The sequence below is a fragment of the Alexandromys fortis genome, unplaced genomic scaffold, assembly GCF_014885135.2.
Source record: "Alexandromys fortis isolate MF-2015 unplaced genomic scaffold, M_Fortis_MF-2015_v1.1 scaffold_79, whole genome shotgun sequence".
NCBI classification, from domain to species: Eukaryota; Metazoa; Chordata; class Mammalia; order Rodentia; family Cricetidae; genus Alexandromys; species Alexandromys fortis.
The window spans coordinates 8,325,931-8,348,486 of NW_026067964.1; the positions used below are offsets into that span (position 1 = coordinate 8,325,931).

At 37.4% G+C, this 22,556-nt stretch overlaps 1 protein-coding gene across 6 annotated transcripts in view; it reads right to left on the minus strand.

Moving 5' to 3' along the window:
• Ssbp2 (single stranded DNA binding protein 2) overlaps positions 1–22,556 on the minus strand; it is a 259,155-nt gene that overhangs the window by 73,615 nt on the left and 162,984 nt on the right. For 2 of the 6 annotated variants that reach the window (XM_050153850.1, XM_050153849.1), the window contains exon 5: positions 7,062–7,151. The exons of the other annotated variants lie outside the window; for them this stretch is intronic. In XM_050153850.1, coding sequence (XP_050009807.1) covers positions 7,062–7,151 — 90 coding nt within the window. The remainder of the gene's footprint in view (positions 1–7,061; positions 7,152–22,556) is intronic. 6 annotated transcript variants of the gene reach the window in all.

The window sequence follows — 22,556 nt, forward strand, 5'->3', positions numbered from 1 at the left end:
GAGACTGTGGGTCCAAGGGGCACAACACACACCACCATTGGCTCTCTAGGTGGTTTGCAATTATAGTTGATCAGATTCTATGTTAAAAACAAAACAACAACAACCACAATACTAAAAACTTTAGTCCCATATGTTGATGCCTTGACTTTTAGGAAACCATTACTGGTCTCAGATGGCCAGGCGAACTATGAAGTGCTCACTAGATAAACAACTGGATTTCTAACAGAGACGTTTGCCTTCTGTTCTAACTGGAAGACATAGTAGTTACTCAACTACTCAACTCAGAGTCTCTCTTTTGCTCCCTGTCCATGCAGAAAATGCCACTGGGCTTTTAGTTTTCAGAATTAAAGGTTTTAAAAAGCTTATTTAGTTATTCAAGCTGAGAAATATTAATTTGTTCCATATCTGAGACCAGAAAAACTATCACCAGGACTGCAGGACAGCATTACCAGTCAGGGACCATCGGTCAGCTCTCCGTTTGTAGTTGCTTTTATTTTTGCACTAGTGAAGGCCTTGCTCCATTTGCATGCACAGATTCTCTGTTCTCCAAAATTCAAAACTACATTTTTAGAAAATCTAAGTTTAATTTTTATTGTTTGAACTTTGATAAATAAGCAGTATTCCCTGCTTCCCAGTATATAAGTCCGGTGCATTAGACTCTGAGAAATAATATTTCTAATATCTGTTTCTGAAACAGGATTTCTCCATGTAGCTCTGGCTGTCCTAGAACTCACTTTGTAGACCAGACTGGACTCAAACTCACAGAGATCTTCCCGCCTCTGCCTCCTGAGTGCAGAGATCAAAGGCGTGAGCCATCACTGCCCAGCCTATTTCTACTATCTGAACTTTAAAACTCTGTGTACATGTGTACGCACACATGCACAGGCAATATTAGATGTTATATTTTATTAATAACTATACCTGATATTTATAGTGCCCTACTCAACAAAACCAAGAAACAATACAATACACTTGTGGTTCATTAAGATTTAAAATGATACCTACAACTCCTGGAGAATGGGAAAGGGGGTGTCTCTAGAATTATATTTCCAAGGACTCATTTCTGAAAGAGCATCAGGAAAAGAGGAAAGATGCAGACCACTGAAAGGAAGGCAACAGAAAGATCAACGAGCAGATGAAGAGCAGAGAGGTCTGAGACGGCGTGCAGACTGTCTAACTGCATGTGGGACAAAGCAGGAGGTACTGGTGTGGTGTGGCCGAATCGGGAAGACTCAACCGCAGAGCACATAGATAAAGGCATCTTCAAAATGGGCTTTTTCACAAAAATCAAGTTAACAAATATTTACCTCCAACAAACATTTAACTCGGAGCTTGTAAAAATATTTCCATTTCTTTCTTTTCAGTCGTAAGAGTTGGAGCGAGTAACTATTTTTCTCATGTTTGATTCTTTTTATTTCAAAGTATTGACAATAGTGTCTTACTTTGAGTCCCCCACTCAGGTGGTTTATGTCATTTATACTGAGCCTTTTCTAGTCAATAATAACACTGTTTAGAAACAAGAAAAATCTCTACTATTTCCTTTCTTCCCTCCACTCCTTCTTTCTTTTTCGCTATTACTATGTGAAAACATTGGGTCAGCTTGCTACAGTGCAGTCTGGTTAAAAACAGAATCTTTGGAGCATCACCACACTGCCACTAGATGGCAAAGCAGCTTTCCCATGGATGCCCTCGTCCTGTAAAGGGACTGACAATCCGTGGCACTATGTCTTCTATGCAGAGCAGCATTCCAATCAGCTTACACGGAAAAATATGGACGAGCACCTCATCCTGAAACTAAATTACTTAGGACACTTATTTCAACACATATTTATAACCTTAATCACACCAAAACCTTCCTTTTACAAGCCAGCATCAATATATTATTAGTTTTTAACTGTTTCTGTTAAGGATAGTAAGATTTAGCGACTACAAGATAATAAATGCATCATGAGAGAAATTAAAACAAAATATAATGCACAGCAAAATGAACAAGTCTATAGTTTGGTGTACGTTCAAGTCAAGCACTTACAGGTATTTCCCACATTAGCTATAGACTCAGGTAGGATGTATCCTAGTATGTATACCTAGTAAAGAATTACATTGTGCTTTGCAATAAAGGATGTGTGCAGTTACTGGAGTGACACATGTGGTCCAGTTACCATCAGAGCAGGAACAGGAAACACTAGGATGCTCTCCCACATCCCAGAAATGAGAAATGGCCTCACTTAAATATTCTATAGATGACCATAAGTCATGGGAGAACCTTTATTACAACCCACAACACTGAATCTTACAAGGTAACAGACAGAATTAGTAATCTAGTTTTTTAAAACATAAAGAATGTTCACTTTTCCTTTACTTTATAAAGACTATTTACTCGATCATATTGACCACTGTACATAAATTAGAATGTCTAAAATTGTCTAAGGAATACCGCCGCAGCCTATTTCAATAAGGCTATTGAATAAATGAATACACCTATACAAAAGCACAGAGGTAAAACACATTGACATCATTTATAGTTAGAGCTCCCTAGTATATGCTGAAGCTGTTCAGTTAAGTCACATGAGATTACTGATGCATTATTGTATTTTTTTTCTACTAAAAGCAAACTCCAGATGGCTATGGAGAGTCCCATTGCCCTTCCTCTGGTCCCAATCAGTCAGACAGCTTGGTGGCTCTGAAGTCATCCAGCAGTTCTACAATGGGTGTCACTGAGGTTTCTTACGTTAATTACTCCGCTGACAGGCTCCAGGCAAATGCCTTTACTTAATTGATAATTCCTTTTACAAGTCCAACTAAACCCTCTAATTTCACTCAATTGGTCACTTACTAAAGTAATAGAAGTTCCCATTTACACAAAAACAAAATCTAAATGGTGCTATGACTTGTATTAGAAGTGCTCTGGTAGGCGCTCCTGTTTTATCATCTTGTAGCCGCAGGGGGTGCTGTTGGGGAGGTTAAGGAACCTTTAGAAGGTCAGTCTTAAAAATCAGGGTTACATAAAGCCTTGGCCACATCCAGTCACTTTCTAATTCCTGGTCCACTGAGACATGAACAAACACATAGCAAACTCCTACCACCACAGTCTTGCTTCCTGAACTGCTAGACTGGTCCCTCTCAAACTGTGAGTCAAGACAAGCTTCCCCCACATTAAGCTTCTTCTGCCAGGTACCTTATCAAAATGACAAGAAAGAAACTAAAAACATGGGAACAAAGAAAGTCTCAAAGAAAGGCGATAATTGAAAGGCTATTTTCCATAATGGGCATATTAAATTACTGGGATATTAATCACTGTTATTGATTTTAAGATTAAAGTTAGTTGTAATTGTTTTGAATTCGTAAGTTTAGAATTTATAAGGTCACCTGCTAAAGAATTTAAGTAGTCTGGGGGAGGGGGAGGTTGTTCTTTAGTATAAATGGGAATAAAAGAAATACATTTGTGTCTACTTAGGGAAACTATGTTCAACGTAATTGTTACAGTATGATTATAGTATGAGTACAGCTCAAAACTACTTATGCCTGAGCCTCATAGGCTAATTATAAATTATTAATTTATTCACTTGATACTAATACTTTAATCTCTTTATGGGTGACTTCCATTCCAGCTATGCCCAAATAAGCTTTGCATTTCCTCCCTGTACAGCTCTACCCAGCTGTAAAATACACGAGAAGAGAATAGCTTCTGGAATCTGGCTGCTACTAGCAAGCTGAGGGCAGAGAGCTGCTTAGTGCTCCTCAGGGTGCTAGGAATTCCCTGGTATCTGCAAAGCTTGGTCTTTGAGAGCCCTGATCTCTTGCTAGTCATGACTCTGGAGCCAGTCATAGGGAGAACCACAGTCAGCCCTTCGGTATAGTTGCTTGCAATGCCCCTTTCCTAGAATGAACTCGTGTAATGGCTGTGCTGAGCTTGGGTGTTTTCATCTGTGAATTTTTTAAATGTGAACCATTCTCAGAAGAAAATGCCTATGAATTCAGGAGTAGAACCTGGTGTTTTTCTGTCAAGTATAATCATTTGGGGCTTCTGATTATTACTATGTTTCTGTATGTTAAAGGTAGCTACTATTCATAAACAACATGTGTTATGCCCAGGCTCGCACAGAAGTACAGTCCAAACACTGCAGAAAACCAAGACTGACTGACTAGGAAACACTTCAGCCCAACTCAGCACTATATTACTAAGACATTAGCTTTTTAGAATTTGATTTAGTTTTTCAACAGTTTAGGAACACTTTAAATACTGGGTGTATATAAATGTTGAATAGGTGGAAAAGGAAAGCCCTTGAGGTAAGTTAAAACAGCCTTCCTGGGTAAGCAGAAGTAATGCAATGGATCTGAATTTTCCATCCCCTATTTTTCTTTACATTGATAAAATCATTACAATTATTCAGAGTTCCAAAATAGGAACTACAGTATCTTCCTTGATTCTTATAACTTTTTCTCTCTTCTGCTTAATTATGGCAATCAACTAAGGCTTTTCAAACATAATTACCAACTGTTTCTTTCCTTCTAATCCTACTGTCCCAGATCTTGTCAGAAAGACTCTTTGAGTTCTATTTCTTCAACAGTTTCTACTTCTAGACGTATTCTTCTCAACTCAGTCCTAGAGAATACTAGCGGAAACCATCTTTCTCTCTCAAGATGCGAAGACGTTCCTCATGACAGCTCATTGCGGTCTTTAAGATCAGGTTCAAACTCTGCACTACCTTCAAGGCCCTACAGGACCATGTCAATTGTCTTGAAATACTTGGTTTCTATTCCTTTCCCTCTGGGTTTCTGCAGTTAATCCTCTTTCCTCACTTGTTCTTCTTTCTGTCTGCTCCTTCACCTAACTCTTCATTCATTTTAAGATATTATTTGGATTACTGTTTCTATTTTGGCAATAGTTTCCAACTAACTATACCTTTCCCAAGACTAAGCATAGCCTTTCTCAATGAGCCAATGGCTCCAAGAAGTGTGCCAAATAGCCTCGGCTCTTATTTACACCCTTTCAGGCTCTCCTCAGCAGAGAACACATCTTTCCACTTGGTGTCCAGGACCCCTCGTCTCCAATGCTGTGCTTTCTCTGTGTTCCCTGGCACCTCAGCTGCTTATTTTGCTGCTGGCGCATGCTGGCTAATGGCCCATTGTCTGAGATACCATTCCTCTGCTTACTCCTCTTATTCGCTGGCAGTTTTCCTAACCCCCTCTCACCTCTCCTCCGGTGGACCTAACCACTCTTCCTTGGCCATCACAGAACTTTTCACTTTGCTTTGTCATTTTTAAAGCTGGCTTTTGTTAACATAAGGAGCTTCAGGAAGTTGTACACTGTATGCGCTGTATTTTAGATATCACACTCTCTGGAATCTAGTGGTACCTAATCATGAAATGTATCAGAGTAATTAAAAGGAAGTTAAAGCTATTTTGACTACTCTTAACAAGGAAACAGGCAAGGGAGGGGCTAACTCTGCCAAATGTGAAAATGAAAATGTATGGGTTTACCCATCTTGGCGTAATGCTATAGTGTAAGACTTGGCTTCCTCCCCACCCAACCTTTCTTTGTTTTTTTTTTTTTGTTTGTTTGTTTGTTTTTTTTTTTTAACAGCACCTAATAGATAAAACTCTCCAACTTACTCACTAACCCTAGCCCACCTTTCACATGAGAGCTAAGAGTGTAAAGCAAAAACAAAATGAGTTGGAAATATGTCAAGGGTAACAATCAACTTTCAAAGGTAATTTCAATGGTGGAAATTCAGGCTGTTTTGATTAAAGTTCTAGCCCTGTCACTTTCTGTGAAAATCATTTCTATATCAATGTTTTGGTATTTCCATCTGCACAGTGAAAATCCTAAGAATCCTTACTTCACACTTTGGGTGCTGAAGGAACTGGAATCTATGAAAGCGTGTAGACTACACTAAAGCACAGCACTTAGAAAACAATCATTAAGCGTTCGTTTTTATTATCATTCTCTTAAGTGGTGATTATTTAACAATCAAGAGTCATACTCAGTTCCTAGAGTATAAAAAGGGGTCTCAAGATAAAATGTGGCTTTAATATGACTTTTAAATATTACATATGACTCAAGTAATAATAAAGAGCAGCTAGACAAATAAAAATGGCCTAAAAGTGCAGGGTCTGTACTAGACTCTAATTGAGATCATTGATTTCAATTTATCTATTTTGCAACATTACTTATAATTTAATATCTCTAATTTTACTTTTATAAGTACCTTAACGATTATCAAGAATTTTGAAATTAAAAATAAATCAAAATATCAATTTGGCTTATAGGTACCTACTATATTACAAGATAGTATGTTGGATATTAATTTCTATACTGCCTCCCACATCTAACTCCTAAACTCTGAATTTTCTCAGAGTGTTATAAAATTAACCATATACAAAACATTCGTTAGAATTTATGCTGGTATACTAGTTTGGGTTAGAATTCTATCCGATTTAAGATGAAGATCTACGAAATTTAAAAGTGATGCATTATTGTTCTAAAATGATTACTGTCATTGCTAAAAGAAGCAGGTACTGAAAATTTAAAATGCTAAATACATGGTTGAAAAATATGATCTTCAAATTTTATATAATTATATTAATAAAAAAGTTCCAGCTGAAAAATCACAAAGGTGATTTCAAATATTTTGATACAGCCTATAATTTTAATTACACGAATAGATTATGACTTGGCTACTTTTGAGAATACAGCCAAATCTTGATTATTCTTAGTCTATAGAAATATGGACACTTAAAAGTGGACCTCTTCACATCTTTAGTGTCTTCCACTAAAGTATTTACCACCGTGATCTTATTATTCTACTTTGTACTTTGATTTCTTTTCCTTCTTAATTATCAAACCATTTCATTGATATTAGTCATAACAAATAATACAACAAAGGAGGAAAATGTAATAGATAACCAGTCTGAGCAATCAAGAGTTGGCTGTACAGTATAGTATTTACCTTAAGAATCAAACTAGAAGAACTAAAAGAGCCTCATCCTACTTCATTATCATAAACAACAACAAGCAGGAGTCCCTATGCCTTAACATTCCTAGTCAAGTCTCCAAGTACCTGAAAGAACCCTGGTGGCACAGGACCTACTGGCATGCCATCTCCTGGGGGCATGTTTCCTAGCACGGGGCTGGGAGCTGCTGCAGCACTCTGCAAAGAATAAAGGAGAGACAGAGCTACATCATTACAGAGAAGGCACAGGACCACAGGCTGCTGAGACGATCACAGGGTGGCTGCTTTTGCACTCCTGGGAGCAAAAGCTACTGACTTCCCACTCCACAAGCGATTAACAGAGTGACGAACAATGTCACTGGCTTCAGTGGGCCTCTAGAAATTTCATGAAGGCAAAGACCTTTCTTGGATGACACATTTGAATATATATTAAATGCTGACAGTAATGTGACAGATGATAAGAATTTAAATAAATGCTTAATTTTAAGGTACACACGTTTGAAATGGTAAACATTAGCAATGAGCAATGAATGTACAAATAGACAAAAGTCTGTGTACGATGATCACACGGATTGAGAGAAAGATTTTTATTTGGATTATGCTTAGTTATGTCACAAACAAGTATAATTAACTTTATGCCTAGAGATAGCCATATATTATTCCCTTTTAAAATGTTACAATCATTACCCAAAATATAAACTATAAGGTGGTGAAGATGAAAATGCAAATAGAAGACTGAAGAAGAAAAATAAACTAGATTTGAAATCACTGGTCTCACACAAGTTATGAAAAACATCAGGTTGAAAAATTCAATGTTTATTCCATTTGTAAAGTTTTAACGAAACCCTAGCATTTTATTAGGAACATGAAAAATTAAACCTTTAGTTTAGGTTCTTTGTAGTCAAATCAGGATTATAGATTTATTTTTATAAATATCAGTTATATATAAAATTGCTCTGCAACTATGGATTTTATTTTTCAACTTGATTAAACACATTCAAAGTCCTAAAACTACTCAAGAAGGGTCCCGATAGGGATATAAACTGGTACCACCTTTATGGGGAAACACATGCAAGGTCCTCAGAAAACTCAGAAACAGATCTGCCACAGCAGCTGACGATCTTACTGCTGGGTCTATCCACAAGAAAAGAGATTAATGTGTTGCAGAGACATCTGCAATCCTATGTTGTCTGAAATTCTATTTATAACAGAAAAATACAGAATCAACCTAAATGTTCACTGATAAATGGATGGTTAAGGAAAATGTGGTCCATATACACAATGGAATTTTATTTAGCCATAAAAAATGTGACAGCATTAATGAACCCGAAGGACATTATGTTAAGTTCAAATAAAGCAGGGTAGAGAGACAAACAGCACATATCTGATGCAAATGTGGAATTTAAAGAGCTGGTTTCATAAAGTGGAGAAGGTGGTTAGCAGAGGATAAAGAAGATACGGAGCCAGGCTGCTCGACAAGTGCAGAGTCCCAGTTGGATACAGGGAGTAAGTTCTGGTGTTACACTGATGTACTGTTACTGTGGTTAGCAAGAATGGATGATGTATTTCAAAACAGTAGGAAGAGAAGATTCTGAATGACTTTACTACAAGGGCAGCAGAGAGGCTGAAGACATAACAGTTTGATTTTTAACAGCTTTGTTGTGAAAAATACTGCAAGCAGGTTCCAGAGTCAAGTGCATGCTGCACTGCCTACTGTGTACTACTGAATCCATCTGTGCATTTGTAGCCCACAGAAGATATAGTATCTTAGCATGTTCTACTGCACAGTTCTTGGCTTTTTTAAAAAACAAACAGACAAACAAACAAAAACACAGGTTTATTCCACAATACTTGAAATGGTTGAGAGCAATGATTTTCACAGTTCCCAAAGACATGTAGGCTAAAATGTGATTGCGTGAAGTACTCCTTACTTATGAACCCAAATGTAATCTCAGCCAACACATATGAATACAAAAGAGGGAACTGAGCATGCTCTGAGGAAAGCGTGCCACGGCCTGTAGTGACTATTCCTTTCATTCTGCACAAGTTGCACACGGTCTTTAAATGAAAGCAAGCTACCTTTCCATTTAACTAAACTTGGATAAATTTTAATACACTGTTGAGGGGGGCAAATTTACTACCAACAACCCTGTTAGCCTTAAACGCACGGTTACAGCCAGGTCTAGGAATTGAGATTTGATCTCTGTCTTTGAAATAATTCAAATCTATTTTCATCTATTCTTAGCTGCCCAAAACTGACACTGGTAACTTCATACACTAGAAAAATAAAACAGGTTTATTTGCACCAATGAACAAGAAAGAATGTAGATTGCTTTCTCCAGACTACACTGTTTACAAGTATTTGTTACTTTTTCCTTGAAAGGTCTTCACCCTATGAATACTTTATGAACGTTTATGCTGTTATTTTATAAGTCCAGAAAAATATTCACTTTTTTGGTTTTCTCATCAAGGACTTTTGAGGGTCAACATAGCAGTGAATATAACAGAAATAAAACCCTTGCTTTAAGGCTTATTCTTCGCAAGAGGAGAAAGACAATAAACAAAACAAATAAAGGAGAAAATATTTATTGCAATCTGACCCAAGGAGAACAGAAAGAATGGGGCAGAGCCCTCAACGCTGCAAACGAAAGGGTTGACAATTCTGAAAACACAGTGAAAACACACGAACTTCCAGACCAGGCTACAGAGACTTCTGGCTGAATTAAATGAGTCTTTTATTGTTATTGTTTTGTTGTTGCTTTCTGTGTCTGTGTGTGTCTCTCGGTCTCTGTGCGTATTTCTTTCTATGTTCTAGTGTTTATTAATAGAGTCTCACAGAGTCCTGATTGACCTTGAACTCACTACTCCCCTGAAGCTGGCCTTGAACCCCTGCCCCTCTTGCCCCCCCCCCGCCTCCCTGGTGTATGCTGCCATGCCCAGTTTTTACTGTTGTTAGACTCTCCTTACATTCCAAGACATGCCAAACCCTTATTGTGCAAAGGTAAGCATGAGGATTCTTCACTTTCAACATTCTTGCTTCGCTCACAAAGATGTGGTTCCTCGGAAAAGGTAACCCGATAACTAGATGACTTACAGCACATGGTACAGCTAGTTATTTGGTGTTAGAATAATTTTTAGTCTTCTTTAAAGATACAAAAGGAATGCAATATTATAATAAGATTACAATTAAATTATCAAAGTCACAAAGTACAAGTCTGGATCATTCTGACCTCTACTTTACCCTGTGGGCCACAGGCTGAGCCACAGTGTCCATCACTTGTGCTAGGCTTTACTAACAGTCCACTGCCATTATTGTGTTATGGGATTCAGCTTAGGGCACCATTTGGTCCACTAACAAATGCTACTCTTCTAAATGTCACAGATGTATACTAATCGGTACTGTAAGTACTGTCAAGCAATAAACCTCCAGTTGACTACCACGCTAATTTATGTACACTATTTATCTAAGTATTCTAAGTATTGACTCTATAAATTGAAGAACTGAGCTGTTTGATTAAAGCTTCTAGAAGGAAAGGGTTTTAAGTTTCTTGGAAAAACTTGTTTCAACTTTACTTCTAACACATGGGGCAAATTTAATCTGTTACCTAAGAGCAAACAGCAAGTTATAGCTGGGCCTAAGTAAGAACTGTGCAGGAGTCAGTGCAGCTACCTAACAAGGAAACTCGTTACCACTAAACAAGTCAAATAGTGAAATACCACAGAGGATCAGTTTCACTGGAATTACATAAATTCCCATAAGAGTATCATTGAATATCCTTTATTATTTAATTGTTTTAGTTTGATTTTTTATAATAACTTCTTGTCTTAATAAAAGAAAAACATACAATATGGCTGTAGGATATTTCTTGTAACTAATCTGAATGTGAGCCTTCCGTTCAGATATAAACATGTGTTTCCATTGTCTCTCTACTGGACTCATTTGTGTCCTTTAAATACGCAGTTTTCAGATACGTGCATCCTAGTGACACTTATCAATCATTAGCTTCGGTATTTGAAAAGGAGATGAATAAACCTCTAGCAGGTTTCAAAAGAGTTGACACAAAGTTAAAAATATTAATCTATCATAAAATAAAATAGGCTTTTATCAAGACGTTATACACAAAGTAACTTGTTTTTTGATTTACTAAGAGGGCTAGGGAACCAGCTTCTGACTATACAGCCAGGGTTAAGATACAAAATTTGTGGTGTTAACACAAAAAATATTAAGAATGTGTAAGACTAAAAAGAAATAACTGTAAAAATAAGGAGAGGGTATGACTTAGAGCTTGGGAGGAGATTAAACATAGGGTAAGAAGGGGAAACAGGATTATTGGTTTTCATTACTCAGGAAGTCATGTGCACTATTTTGAGACTCCATGATTTCAACTGAAATGAACCCAGTTCAGGTGTTGCCAATGTGACTGAAGTGAGAGGCTGCACTGTAAGAAGAGATGGACTCTCCCCACTTTCTAGGAGGGGATACTCCATCTCATAAAAGAATGTGTGGATGAGTTCATTCTCTTTGCTCTTCTGCCTTCTCCTAATGACACAGCAGGAAGGTCCCCCACTAGGTGGCAGTGCTCAGTCTCAGACGACCCAGTTGCCAGGCTATGACGGAGATCTTTTTCCTAAATTTCTGGTCTTAAATATTTCGTTATGGCAACACAACACACACTAGCTATATAGAGGGATTTGAAAGAAAACCTTAAAACGGCGGCAGTAGTTACCCTGCCATGCCAACTAAATGTGAGCTACACTTAAGTAGTCTGATTACTGGCTGAAGACACTGTTATCATATGGAGGAATTGGAGCAGAAAATAATGTGATATAGGCAAGCTAAAGAGTAAACATGATCATTTGTTGACAGCTTACTGCATAACACATATGTTTATTTGAACACAATTTATTTCTATTCTACTTGTTGAACTTTACTGTCCATTTTCAAATACTTTATATTAACTAATCTAACATTATTCTGTTTTCTGACAATAAAAACTAGAAAGCAATGCATTTTATGCCGAATTTACCTGCGTATCTGCATGGTCTGACGTTAGTGTTTGCCATTTTCCTTAAAAACTCATCTGAATACAAATTAATTTTGCTAGTTAATAGGAAATAACTAGAGGCAAAATTACACTGACTAGATGAACTGGGTAAGAATGAGAACAATATCCACCTTGTAGATGTAGCTGAAGACACACTTTAGTACACAAATGGCTGGATGCTTTGGTTTTTAATTTCTAGTTTCCCAGCTGTAGCCAGGTAAGGTATATTATAACCTCCAACACAGAAGTATGTTGAGTAACATTCTGAGATCAAATCAATAACGTTTTATAATTTTCCACTAATAAAACATCAATATTTTATCTACACTTTTATTGATGGCTTTCTATCGTTATATTTTCTCTATCCTTATTCTTCCCTTCAAACATATACCATGCCCCTGAACTGCTGTTTGACCATTTCTCCTTGTGCTTCTATCAACTCTTGCCCAGAAGGCTCATCATGAATTTCATCTATGTGAAATGGGGAGCAGAGATCACAATGGAGACACCCGAGACTTTTGGTATAACAACTGCAAGAAGACTAAGTTGGTCTGGTTTAAGCTACTGAGTCTGCTCTAAATGGCTGTTGCAGATACAGGTATATTGGTTTTAAAATCTGGAAGGAACTCTGGAGGGAAATGAAAACAAGCACACCTCCACCTCTAAATTCCTATTCACTTCTGGAAAAGGATGTTCAAAGGACGTACAGGAGGTGAGTAACTCCAAAATTCTCTAGATGTTGCTGCAGTTACCCTGATGTAGACTATGTATTTCCTAATTATATAATTTTCATTAAATCAATATCCTGGTTAAGAGTAAACACACAAAAATAAATCTCACATTAAGCCACATTTGGTTTTGTGGCCCATCTGGTGTCACAATTCTGTAACTGGCTTTGCATCTTGCTCAGGTCAATTGGTTTTCTTCATTCTACAGGGACAGTGGCAGAGCTTAGAGAGAAGAAAGTCACATGCAGCATCTCTTCGGCAACTGCCAGCTGTGTCTCTAGCCCACCCGCCCCCACTCCTGCTCCCTGACTGCTAAGGAAAGTCCCACCAATCCTGTCTAGACTGTTGAGCTCAGTGATGGGCAGGCAGGGAAAGACAGACACGCGCTGGAAGCACTGTTTGGGATTCGCCATCCTGTCACCTGTGCTGATGGTGCCTGGTTTGGCCTTATATCCTGTATCACAGTGAGTGGGATCTGACCTTAGTTCCTGCACTGGAACAGGGCCCACTTCCTTTATTTTGTAGGCTGGTTGCTTCTCTTGCTACCCAGATGGGGACTGAAGGCCTCAGATGCCCTAACTAATATGTTATAGTTCTGCATCTCAGTCAGCGAGAACGAGCTGAAAACTAGACTTCACCACTAGCTGCAGCAAGAGTCCCTGGCTGTGAATAGCTCATTTACTATATTTCTGCCATGTCTCCCTGATACATATTGCTTTTCTTACCTGGAGGGCATTTCCACCACCCACCCTGAACCATGAAGATACTGAGTACTTGCAGACATCTCTCCACGCACCTGCTGCCATACGGGAGATCTACAAGGCACACATCCTTCCTAGAAAGTGTTTGCTACAGAACTCTGTTGAAATATGAAGCGGAGGCGGGGCTGCGTCCCCAACACCCCGAACGCTTGGCTAGCTTATGCCCGAAATAACAACACACAAACTGTATTCATTTAACTGCTTGACCCATTTCTATCTAGCCTCTTCTAGGCTAACTCTCGCACCTGGACTAGCCCATTTCTAATGATTGTTTGTAAGCACCCCAAGGTGCGCTTACCGGGAAGAGTCTAGCCTATGTCCATCCTGGATCTGAGGAGCTTCATTGCGTGCATCTGCCTCAGAACACAGATCTATTGCGTCTACCTGGGAGGGCTGAGCATGGCGTCTCTCCGGAAGCAGAGCAGAGTCTGACCTCACTTCCTCTTCTGCCCAGATCCTATTCTGTTTATTCCTCCCACCAATGCTTTAACCTATCAGGGCCAAGCAGTTTCTTTATTGCTCAGCCAATGAAATCAACAGATTGATATATGACACTCCCACATCAGAACTCCTTCCATTTGCTCAGTTCTTCCTTCTATTGTCTTGTCTTGGAGTCCCAGCACATTTGTTCTAAACACACTCCCACAGCCACTCCCTTCTACTGAGGTTGTTCTTCTGAAACATCTTTGTCCCAGAACACATCACAGCTCTGTACCAACAGCATGAACCAAACCATTGGCACTTTTATTTCAATACTGATTTTCTCAAGAAGTTAATCATCATGAGACTCATTTAAAAGATATAATATCAGTTACACCTTAGTTTATAATTATACAAGATGGCTATTTCCTTTGGGAGCACCAGTACCTGTCTGTAGTCCCAGCACTTAAGAGGATGAGGGAGGAGGATGCTATGACTTGAGGACCAGTCTGTGCTACATAGCAAATCCAAAGCTAGAAGACATAGACAGACAGACAAAACCCAGTGCATCTTCTCAAAGACATGTTTTTCACACACACACACACACACACACACACACACACACACACACATTATAAACTCATAGGAAGAAATTTCAAGCTTACCATTTTCAATTTATTTCCCTTAACAACACCATTAGCCTGGATTCGAAATAGTATGTAACTAATAAACTATTTCAAGTTTTACCCAGAACAAATAAGAAGACATGGTTAAGCAGAAATTTAATGGATTTTTAAGTCAAAAAGTGAATTATTTTACTATAATACCTAGGATGACTTCTATCACTGAATATTTTTAAAGCTATTTAGAATGTTTCTTCTTTCAAGAAAGTTAGTACACATAAAAAAGAAACCGAGAATAGCTTGAGCCAAAATCTTATTACTTAGTTTAAAAGATGTTTATTTATAGGAGGCAAAACAGGTGGCTTACAAAAAGGCAAGATGAAAATAAATTAGTAAATGAAAACACTTGTTCCTATTAGCTCTGAACTGAAAAGGAATTAGCTCACTGGACCTGCTCTCAAGTGCCAGCGAGTGCCCAACCGGCCTCCTTCCTCCCAGGATCTCATCATCCTGCTCATCTCTGCTACTGGATTTACCTCACAGAGCAAAACCAAGCACCACTACAGGTTAGCACATAAAAACGCCTAGATAAAGGATAACTGCAAAGGGAGCTGCTTAATATGTAATATTTTGAAGATAACTTTAAATTACTTTTTAAAAGACCCTAAAAATAGATCATATCTTTGAAAAATAGAGTAAAACAAACCGAAAACGAGATATTCAGCCAACAATTGGTTCTCCCTTTTAGAACATATAAAAAAGGGGTTTTGTTGTTGTTGTTGTTTTAGTATACTAGTGAGTTGTTTTAAAAGCAGACTCTTGTGAGACAGTGGTTAAAACAAAATTTATCTGTGATCCTCTTTCTAGCCAACGCTAGTGTGCTCTAAAGGAATTACAGATGTTCATATATGACCTTGCATGAGATGTACACCAGTGATCCTCATGATGATTGTTAAAAGCCTCAACATAGACAGTTAGTGTGCCTTATTAAAATAGATCTACCCAATCCCGAGCTACAGAAGAATGCTGCCCCTAAAACCAGCCCAATGAACTCTAGAATCTGTTCTTATTCCTCATATTGCCACTTAAAATGCTTAGACAAGAAGCCTTTGAAACTGTCTTTATATACTGCATTACTAGAATATTTTTATGCTGAGAAACCTTCATCCTTAAAAAGGCCAGTTTACTTTTTCGAAACAAATAAAATTCAATCAGTGCAGTTCTGGGGAAACTGAGTGAAAAGACTGGGAGAAAGATTTCTGAAACAGAAACTTACATGTGCCTGTTTTCATGTAAAACTGGTTCAGAAGCCAGGTATGGTAGGACATGTCAGTGCTCTCGGATTTGTGAAGCAGAGCAGGAGTTTAGGGATAGCTTGCTCTACACAGCAAGTTGCAGGCTACCTAGGAGTATCCATCTCAAAATCAAAAATAAATAAAATATAGTAGGCCCAGAATTCAAATGTAAGAACATGAAGTGTGAATGATGCCAACACAATGAAGTACCTTAGCCTGGTACACATATTTCAAGTCAAAGTTTGACTTGATATTTTTCATCCATGCATGCATTTAAATACAACAAACTTTGCAAACGCCCCATATGTAATGGAGTACTGAGCAGACCCTGCTCTTTTTCAGAGACATTTATAATCCTGAAAGAAGACATAATTATACTCAGCTGTACTTGGTAGCGTGGGAAAGTTATGAAGAGGAAGGTGCAGTCTGGAGGAAAATCACCTAAGCTGAGACCTAAAGAAAGAGCTGGTTGGTAGTAGGGTCAGAAGTGAAGTCAGAACAGTTATGCACTGCAAAGTAAAGGATGAGGAAGAGTGAAGGAGCATGGGAAATATTAGAAAGGTCTGTGTAGCTGAAGTAAGTGACGTGAAATTGCTGCATGAGGTGGCTTTTTCTGGATTTAGATGACTTCACACAGTACTGGATTTCATTATGGCATTTTCAGATACTCTTCCCTTTTTTTCCCTGTGACACTGTCCCCACTTTACCCCTGCATCCCTTTTACTGTCCCCTCCCCACAATATCTGACATCTAATTTCATATCACATATATTTCATTACCCCCAGCCATGCAGTAAGGTCTTTTATTTGCCTCTTATGGTTCCCCTTTATATTTTCATGATCTTCTCTTCAACAAACAATAAATCAGAATTTGTGGTTCCTATAACCCTTGTATTAATTTACTGCAGTGTTTATCACATTATAAGTAAGATTTCTGTTTTCAAACTGAACAGACCTAAAAGGAACGGCATTTTCTTTCTTGAACAGGTGGAACTTATTCTGAGCACAAGGACAATAAGAGCTGGATGGACTGAACCTGAGTTTATTATGTTGACTTTTTTACTTGAATAAAATTTGTCATTTACACAATTAATAAATATACAAATTTAAAACAGCATATGTTATTTTACACCAGGCAAGTACACCAAACTCCTGGAAGAAAGCCGACAGAAGTCAACTTCGTTCATATTCATTTTTGTTGTTTCCTAGTAGCTGCATGTAGTCTTGAAGAAGAGTAGCCCAGAGGAAACTTTTTTTCATGCTAACATTCCCCACAGACAATGGCATTAATCAAGGATGCTATTACATATAGAGTGTCCACTGATTTATAGAATCATTTCATCTGAGTAAGAACCTGAGCACTGAAAGATGACCATATAACTCATTTTTAAGATCAGGGTGTAATATATGGCACCAAGTCACAGCTAACCATTAAGTGAACATGGTTTTAAACATTGTTAAAAAGGAAGCCATAAAATAATCATTCTTTCACTGTAGAATCACAAATGGTAAGTTACTCAACGAAATCAAATTAGATGCTTTAGCAAAATCAAATTTAAAGCAAAAGAATTAGTAAGTATAAAAGGCATTTTTACTTAATAAAAGGAATAATTCATGAGCAAATAATAATCTTTAATGCATGAAAGGGCATAACCGCAAAACTGACAAAACTACAAAGAAACTAATAAATTCAAAATCACAATGAAAGATTCAGGGACCTCCTAAAAACTGATAGATTAAGTAAACTAAGACAGATTTATAATCAAAACCGACAAGTTAGATGTAACAGACACATTAAAAACAGGATTCCCACAAGCAGAAAATGCACATATTTTTCCAGGGTTCTTTCTACTTTAGACTTGGCACTTGCCAAGCAAATGGCATGGAATACAAGAAGCTATTCTTCGGTATTTGATAAATAGAAAGAAAAATAATTATTTGACACTCTAAAGTAATAAACAATAGAACCTAGTAACTGGCAAAAACACAGCTAGAGGTAAAGTCATCCATACAGTGTTCTTCCCACCTCCTAAGTAGCACTGAAGTAGATTGTAAACAGAATCACCTCTGAAAGGAATAAACATCACTTAGGTTAAAAAGGTAATGGTTATTAAGTAGTAGTAATATCGCTGGCTCAGTAAAAATAGCATGTTCTTTATATATTTGCAGCCACTTGGGTACTTATGCATAAACAGAGGCACGGTCACCTATCTTCCACATGTTAAGAAGAGGCACAACCCTCTCCAAATACACAAGAGAAAAACGGTCCACTAAAACTGCAGGCAACCTGGGAGAAAACTTGTAAGAGCTGTGAACACAGCAGGAAAAAAGCAGTCAAACTGAATTAATTTCATGGAAAATAGTTTTAGTTAAGCTAATCTTGAAGAAAAAAATAAAAAAAAAACCTAATCGAATAGGGATGAAGAAAATTCTCCAATAGTAAACAGAAGCCAGAAAAAAATGAAAGTAGAGGCACCAACATTTAAATGAACTGGTGGTTTGGTTAGAAAACTAGACCACAGAAATCACGATACAGAAATAAAAGCAATCAGCTGAGGTGTGGTGTCACATGGATGAGTTAGCATCCCCAAAAAAGGCCTGGGAAAGACCAGCAGTGAAGATGCAGCCTTGGGAGACCCCAGCACAGTGGGCAGCCAGTGAGGAGAGCAGGAAGTGTGGTATGGAGCATACCTGAACCTAGGAGATCAGCTGTGTGTGCTTCAAATGGCAAAGCCAGATGTGGGGCTGCTCAAGATCACTGGAGCCCAGAGTGTCGAACACTAAACTTTTTACACTACTGGCTTTGGGTTTTCTTTGATTTGATTCTAACTGTGTCCTGTTCTTCCCTTTTGGTATAAGAAGTGATTAAATTATTTCATTTTATAAGAGTCCATAGTCAAAAGACTAAATTTTTAGAGAGACTTTGGAATTTAAGAAAAACTTTGGAGTTTGAAAGAAGCCAGATATTTTAAAAAGATTGAACTTTAAAAGGGTATAACATGAATAACAAAATCCAGAGACAGATATTGGGGTTCAAACAGAAGACCAGGAAAGCAAAGTAGCCAGCTACTAGAGCTCTTACCTCTATAAAATCTTCAGACTGAAAGAGAGCGAGTTCCTGTCTCATCCTGCCTTATATTCCCTCTAGTGCTGGGATTAAGGCGTGCACCACCACCACCTGGCCACACTAGGCTAACTGAAGGTGTGTGCCACCACTGCATGGCCTATATTGACTGACTAGCATGACTGTTTGCATTCTGGTCTTCAGGCAAGCATTGTTTATTAAAATACAAATGAAATATCATTGCATTTCCCCTTTTTATCAAAATGAAAGGCTATAACTAATACAAGAAAAACTATATACAGTTTACAATAACTATGTGCAATATATATGGACAATAATACATCAACAATGTCTAGTCTATTTGCATTTGACAAATTCAGAGGAAATACTCCATATCTATTCTATCTTGGTGAGTCTAAAGTCTTGTACATAATTTACTTTCTACCATAACTTACTTTCTGCATCTGGTAACAAGGAAAACTTTAACCATAACTATCTAGTCTTCAACTCCCTCAGAGACCCAAGATGGAAATAATATTAATTGAGTAAACAGGAAGTATGAGCAAGAGACTTCTAAAAATTCTGAAAAATGACAGAAACAGCTGGCTGCCTAGACAGTCACCCATAGCTCTTTCGCAATGTTGGGGCATCCATCTTGGGCCTATAGGCCTAGCATATTCAACAGACTTTTCTATGAAGCAGGATATTCTGAATGGCTGTCTCACCTTGTCTTGACAATATTTGGCAGTCATTTTCTTTTGGAGCCTGCTTGTCCATAATCAATAACAACTGTAACCAAACCCCTAAACAATGACAAATATCCATAACCCATTGAACAACCAAAAGTGACCCACAACACCTCTTGGGAAGGTGGGCATCGTTTTCCTTAAATTTACTTCCTGCTCTCTGGGGTAACAGTATCTTTAAAGGATTCTGAAAATAAAAATTGGGGTTAATTGTCAAGGACTAGGAGAGGCAGCTATATCATTTGTTGTCCAATTTCTGTGTAATGGGGAAGTGCAGGGCTTGAGTCTTGGCTAGAGTAGTCTGTTAGGCTGAATCATCTAAGCTAGCCACCTCAAAATTGTTCTGAGCAATTTGTAGTCCACAGCCTATCTTTAGGTGATATTTTTCAGCTTAGTGGTGCTACCATAGTCCTGGAGGAATTGTCATTGTGGGGTCCTACCCTCCTTTTGGGGACTCCAAAGGTCACTGTTAGGCATGCTCATGGTTCACTGCAGAAAACTGATAAAGACTCAAACACAAAATCATGTACTGTAAGGTAGATGAAACCTTTTTCTAGAAATAGTTAGTACTCTATGACCATTAATATCATGACAAAAAGTTTTATATATATAATATATATATTAATCTTATAAATCTTATATCTTAAGAAAAGTTGTTAAAGTGTCAATATAAAACCAAAGGAATATAAGTTAGTGGCAATAAAGTAGTTCTTAAATTTTTATTTTTCTTCTGTTCCATATCAGTTGGTTCTTCTGAGATGAGAGAGAGATTTTGGATTTCATTTTAATAAGCATGCTTGGGTTTAGAGAAGGAAAGAGCCACATTCAAATTCCAAAACCAGCTTTAATCTTTAATCCGACTGGGGTCACAAAAAGACCATTTGCATTATATGTCTGTAGAGAATAGCAGAAACAAACATTTGGGAAGATTTATGAAATTTTATCCTGTTGTGAATGTGATATATCAATAGGCAAGTTTATGCCTTTTCTTGAGACTTTTTTAATAGATGATTTGTACTTTTTCTTCAGATGTCTCATTTGTCCAGTGGTCTTCAGATTCCTTAGCTGGATACTTCTATTTTCTTTAAAAGACAGAAATAAAACACTTCCTAGATCTAATTTTAGGGCTATTCTCTTTTGGCAAGTTATATTTGAGCAAATAAAAAGATTTGTTAGTTTTATGTGTTAGTTTAGATTAAGGGGCCATGCTGTTTGATGAGCTATCATCTCTTTTAATTAAGATGTGTCTCTTGTTCAAGTAGAATCTTTATCAATTTTGATAGTATCCATACCTTTTCTTCTCCTGTGGAAACAAAAGCAAGGCCCCTTCCCCAATGTAACACATGTCCAGGTTTCCATTCTGAGGTCAACAAATCTTTAAAGTATACCATCTGATTTATTTCCATAGATTTTTCTACTATCCAATGTATCACCACAGCTGCTGTTCTTTTCTCATTAGCATTTAGAAAATTCAATGTTAATAAAGCATTATGCAATCTATTTCTGGGGGCATTTATCATCTTTTCCTGTTTATTTAACATATCCTTTAGAGTTTGATTTCTTCTGTAACTGCCTGAACTGTAGGATTGTGTGGTATAGCTGTAATATGCCTTAGATTATAATAAGCAAAACTTTTATTTCCTTAGACACATATGCTGCAGCACTGTCTGTCTTTATTTGTACAGGTATGTCCATGATGGTAGTAACTTCTATCAAATGTGTGATTACTGAATCAGCCTTTTCCAAACTCAAAGCAATTGCCCATTGAAAACCTAAGTAGGTATCAATAGTGTGGTGTACATATTTTAGTTTTCCAAATTCTACAAAATGAAACACATCTCTCTGCCAGATTTCATTCCTTTGAGTGCCTTTTGGATTACTTCCTGCAGGTACTAGTGTTTGGTTGTATAAAGAACAAGTAGGACATTTCCTTATAATTTCCTTGGCTTGTTGTCATGTGTTAGAAAATTAAACCTTTGCTATTGACATGATGATTTTTTTGTCAAATTCTAAGGCCTTCAGCACATTTGCAACAAATAATTGATCGATTTCTGCATTACTTTGCACTAGAGAACTAGAGAGTCATAAGGGATCAGATGTGTGTTATGTACATGGGATGATTCCTATGCCTGATTGTATCTTTGTAACTGAATAAATAATAGTCAACTCTGTATCATCTGGTATAAACTCAGTAGTTTCAATATGAAAAACAATTCTTTCTGCATATTGCAAATCTGTAACTATGTTGAGAGGTTCTTAAAAATCCCTTAATACCATGAGAATAGCATATAATTTTGACTTTTGGACAGAATCTTAAGAGCTTTGACCCACTTTGCTTAAATTTCTGATCTGTAACCTGCCTTTCCTGATTTATTTGCATCAGTATAGAATGCAGGGGTTCCAGTTATTGGTGTGTCCCATACAATGTGAGGAAGGATCCAATTAGTTCTCTTTATAAATTGAATTCTCTTTCTTTTGGGATAGTTGTTGTGAAATATCTCGCCCAAAATATAAGCTCTTTTCCAGGGTTCACTTTCTTCCCATAATTTGTTGATTTCATCATTATTAAAAGATACTCCTAACTGACAAAGTCTCAATTTTCCTATGAGAATGAACTCAGAGACCTTTTCCACATAAGTTTTAAAATTTTTTTACTTGGTTTATGTGGTAAAAAAGCTCCATTATAAGATAATATCTTCCCTCTGTATTAAAGTTCCTATAGGGGACTATTTGGAGGGTAATATGACCAAAATGCAGTTAAGATTCGGATCCACATGTGCCTTCCATAAATTCTCTTCAATCAAGACCAATTCTCGCTCAGCTTCAGGTGATAATTCTCTTGGACTATTTAAGTCCTTGTCACCATCTAAGGTTTTGTTTAAATTAATCAAGAACACAGAACTTACTCCAATAGTGTACCAT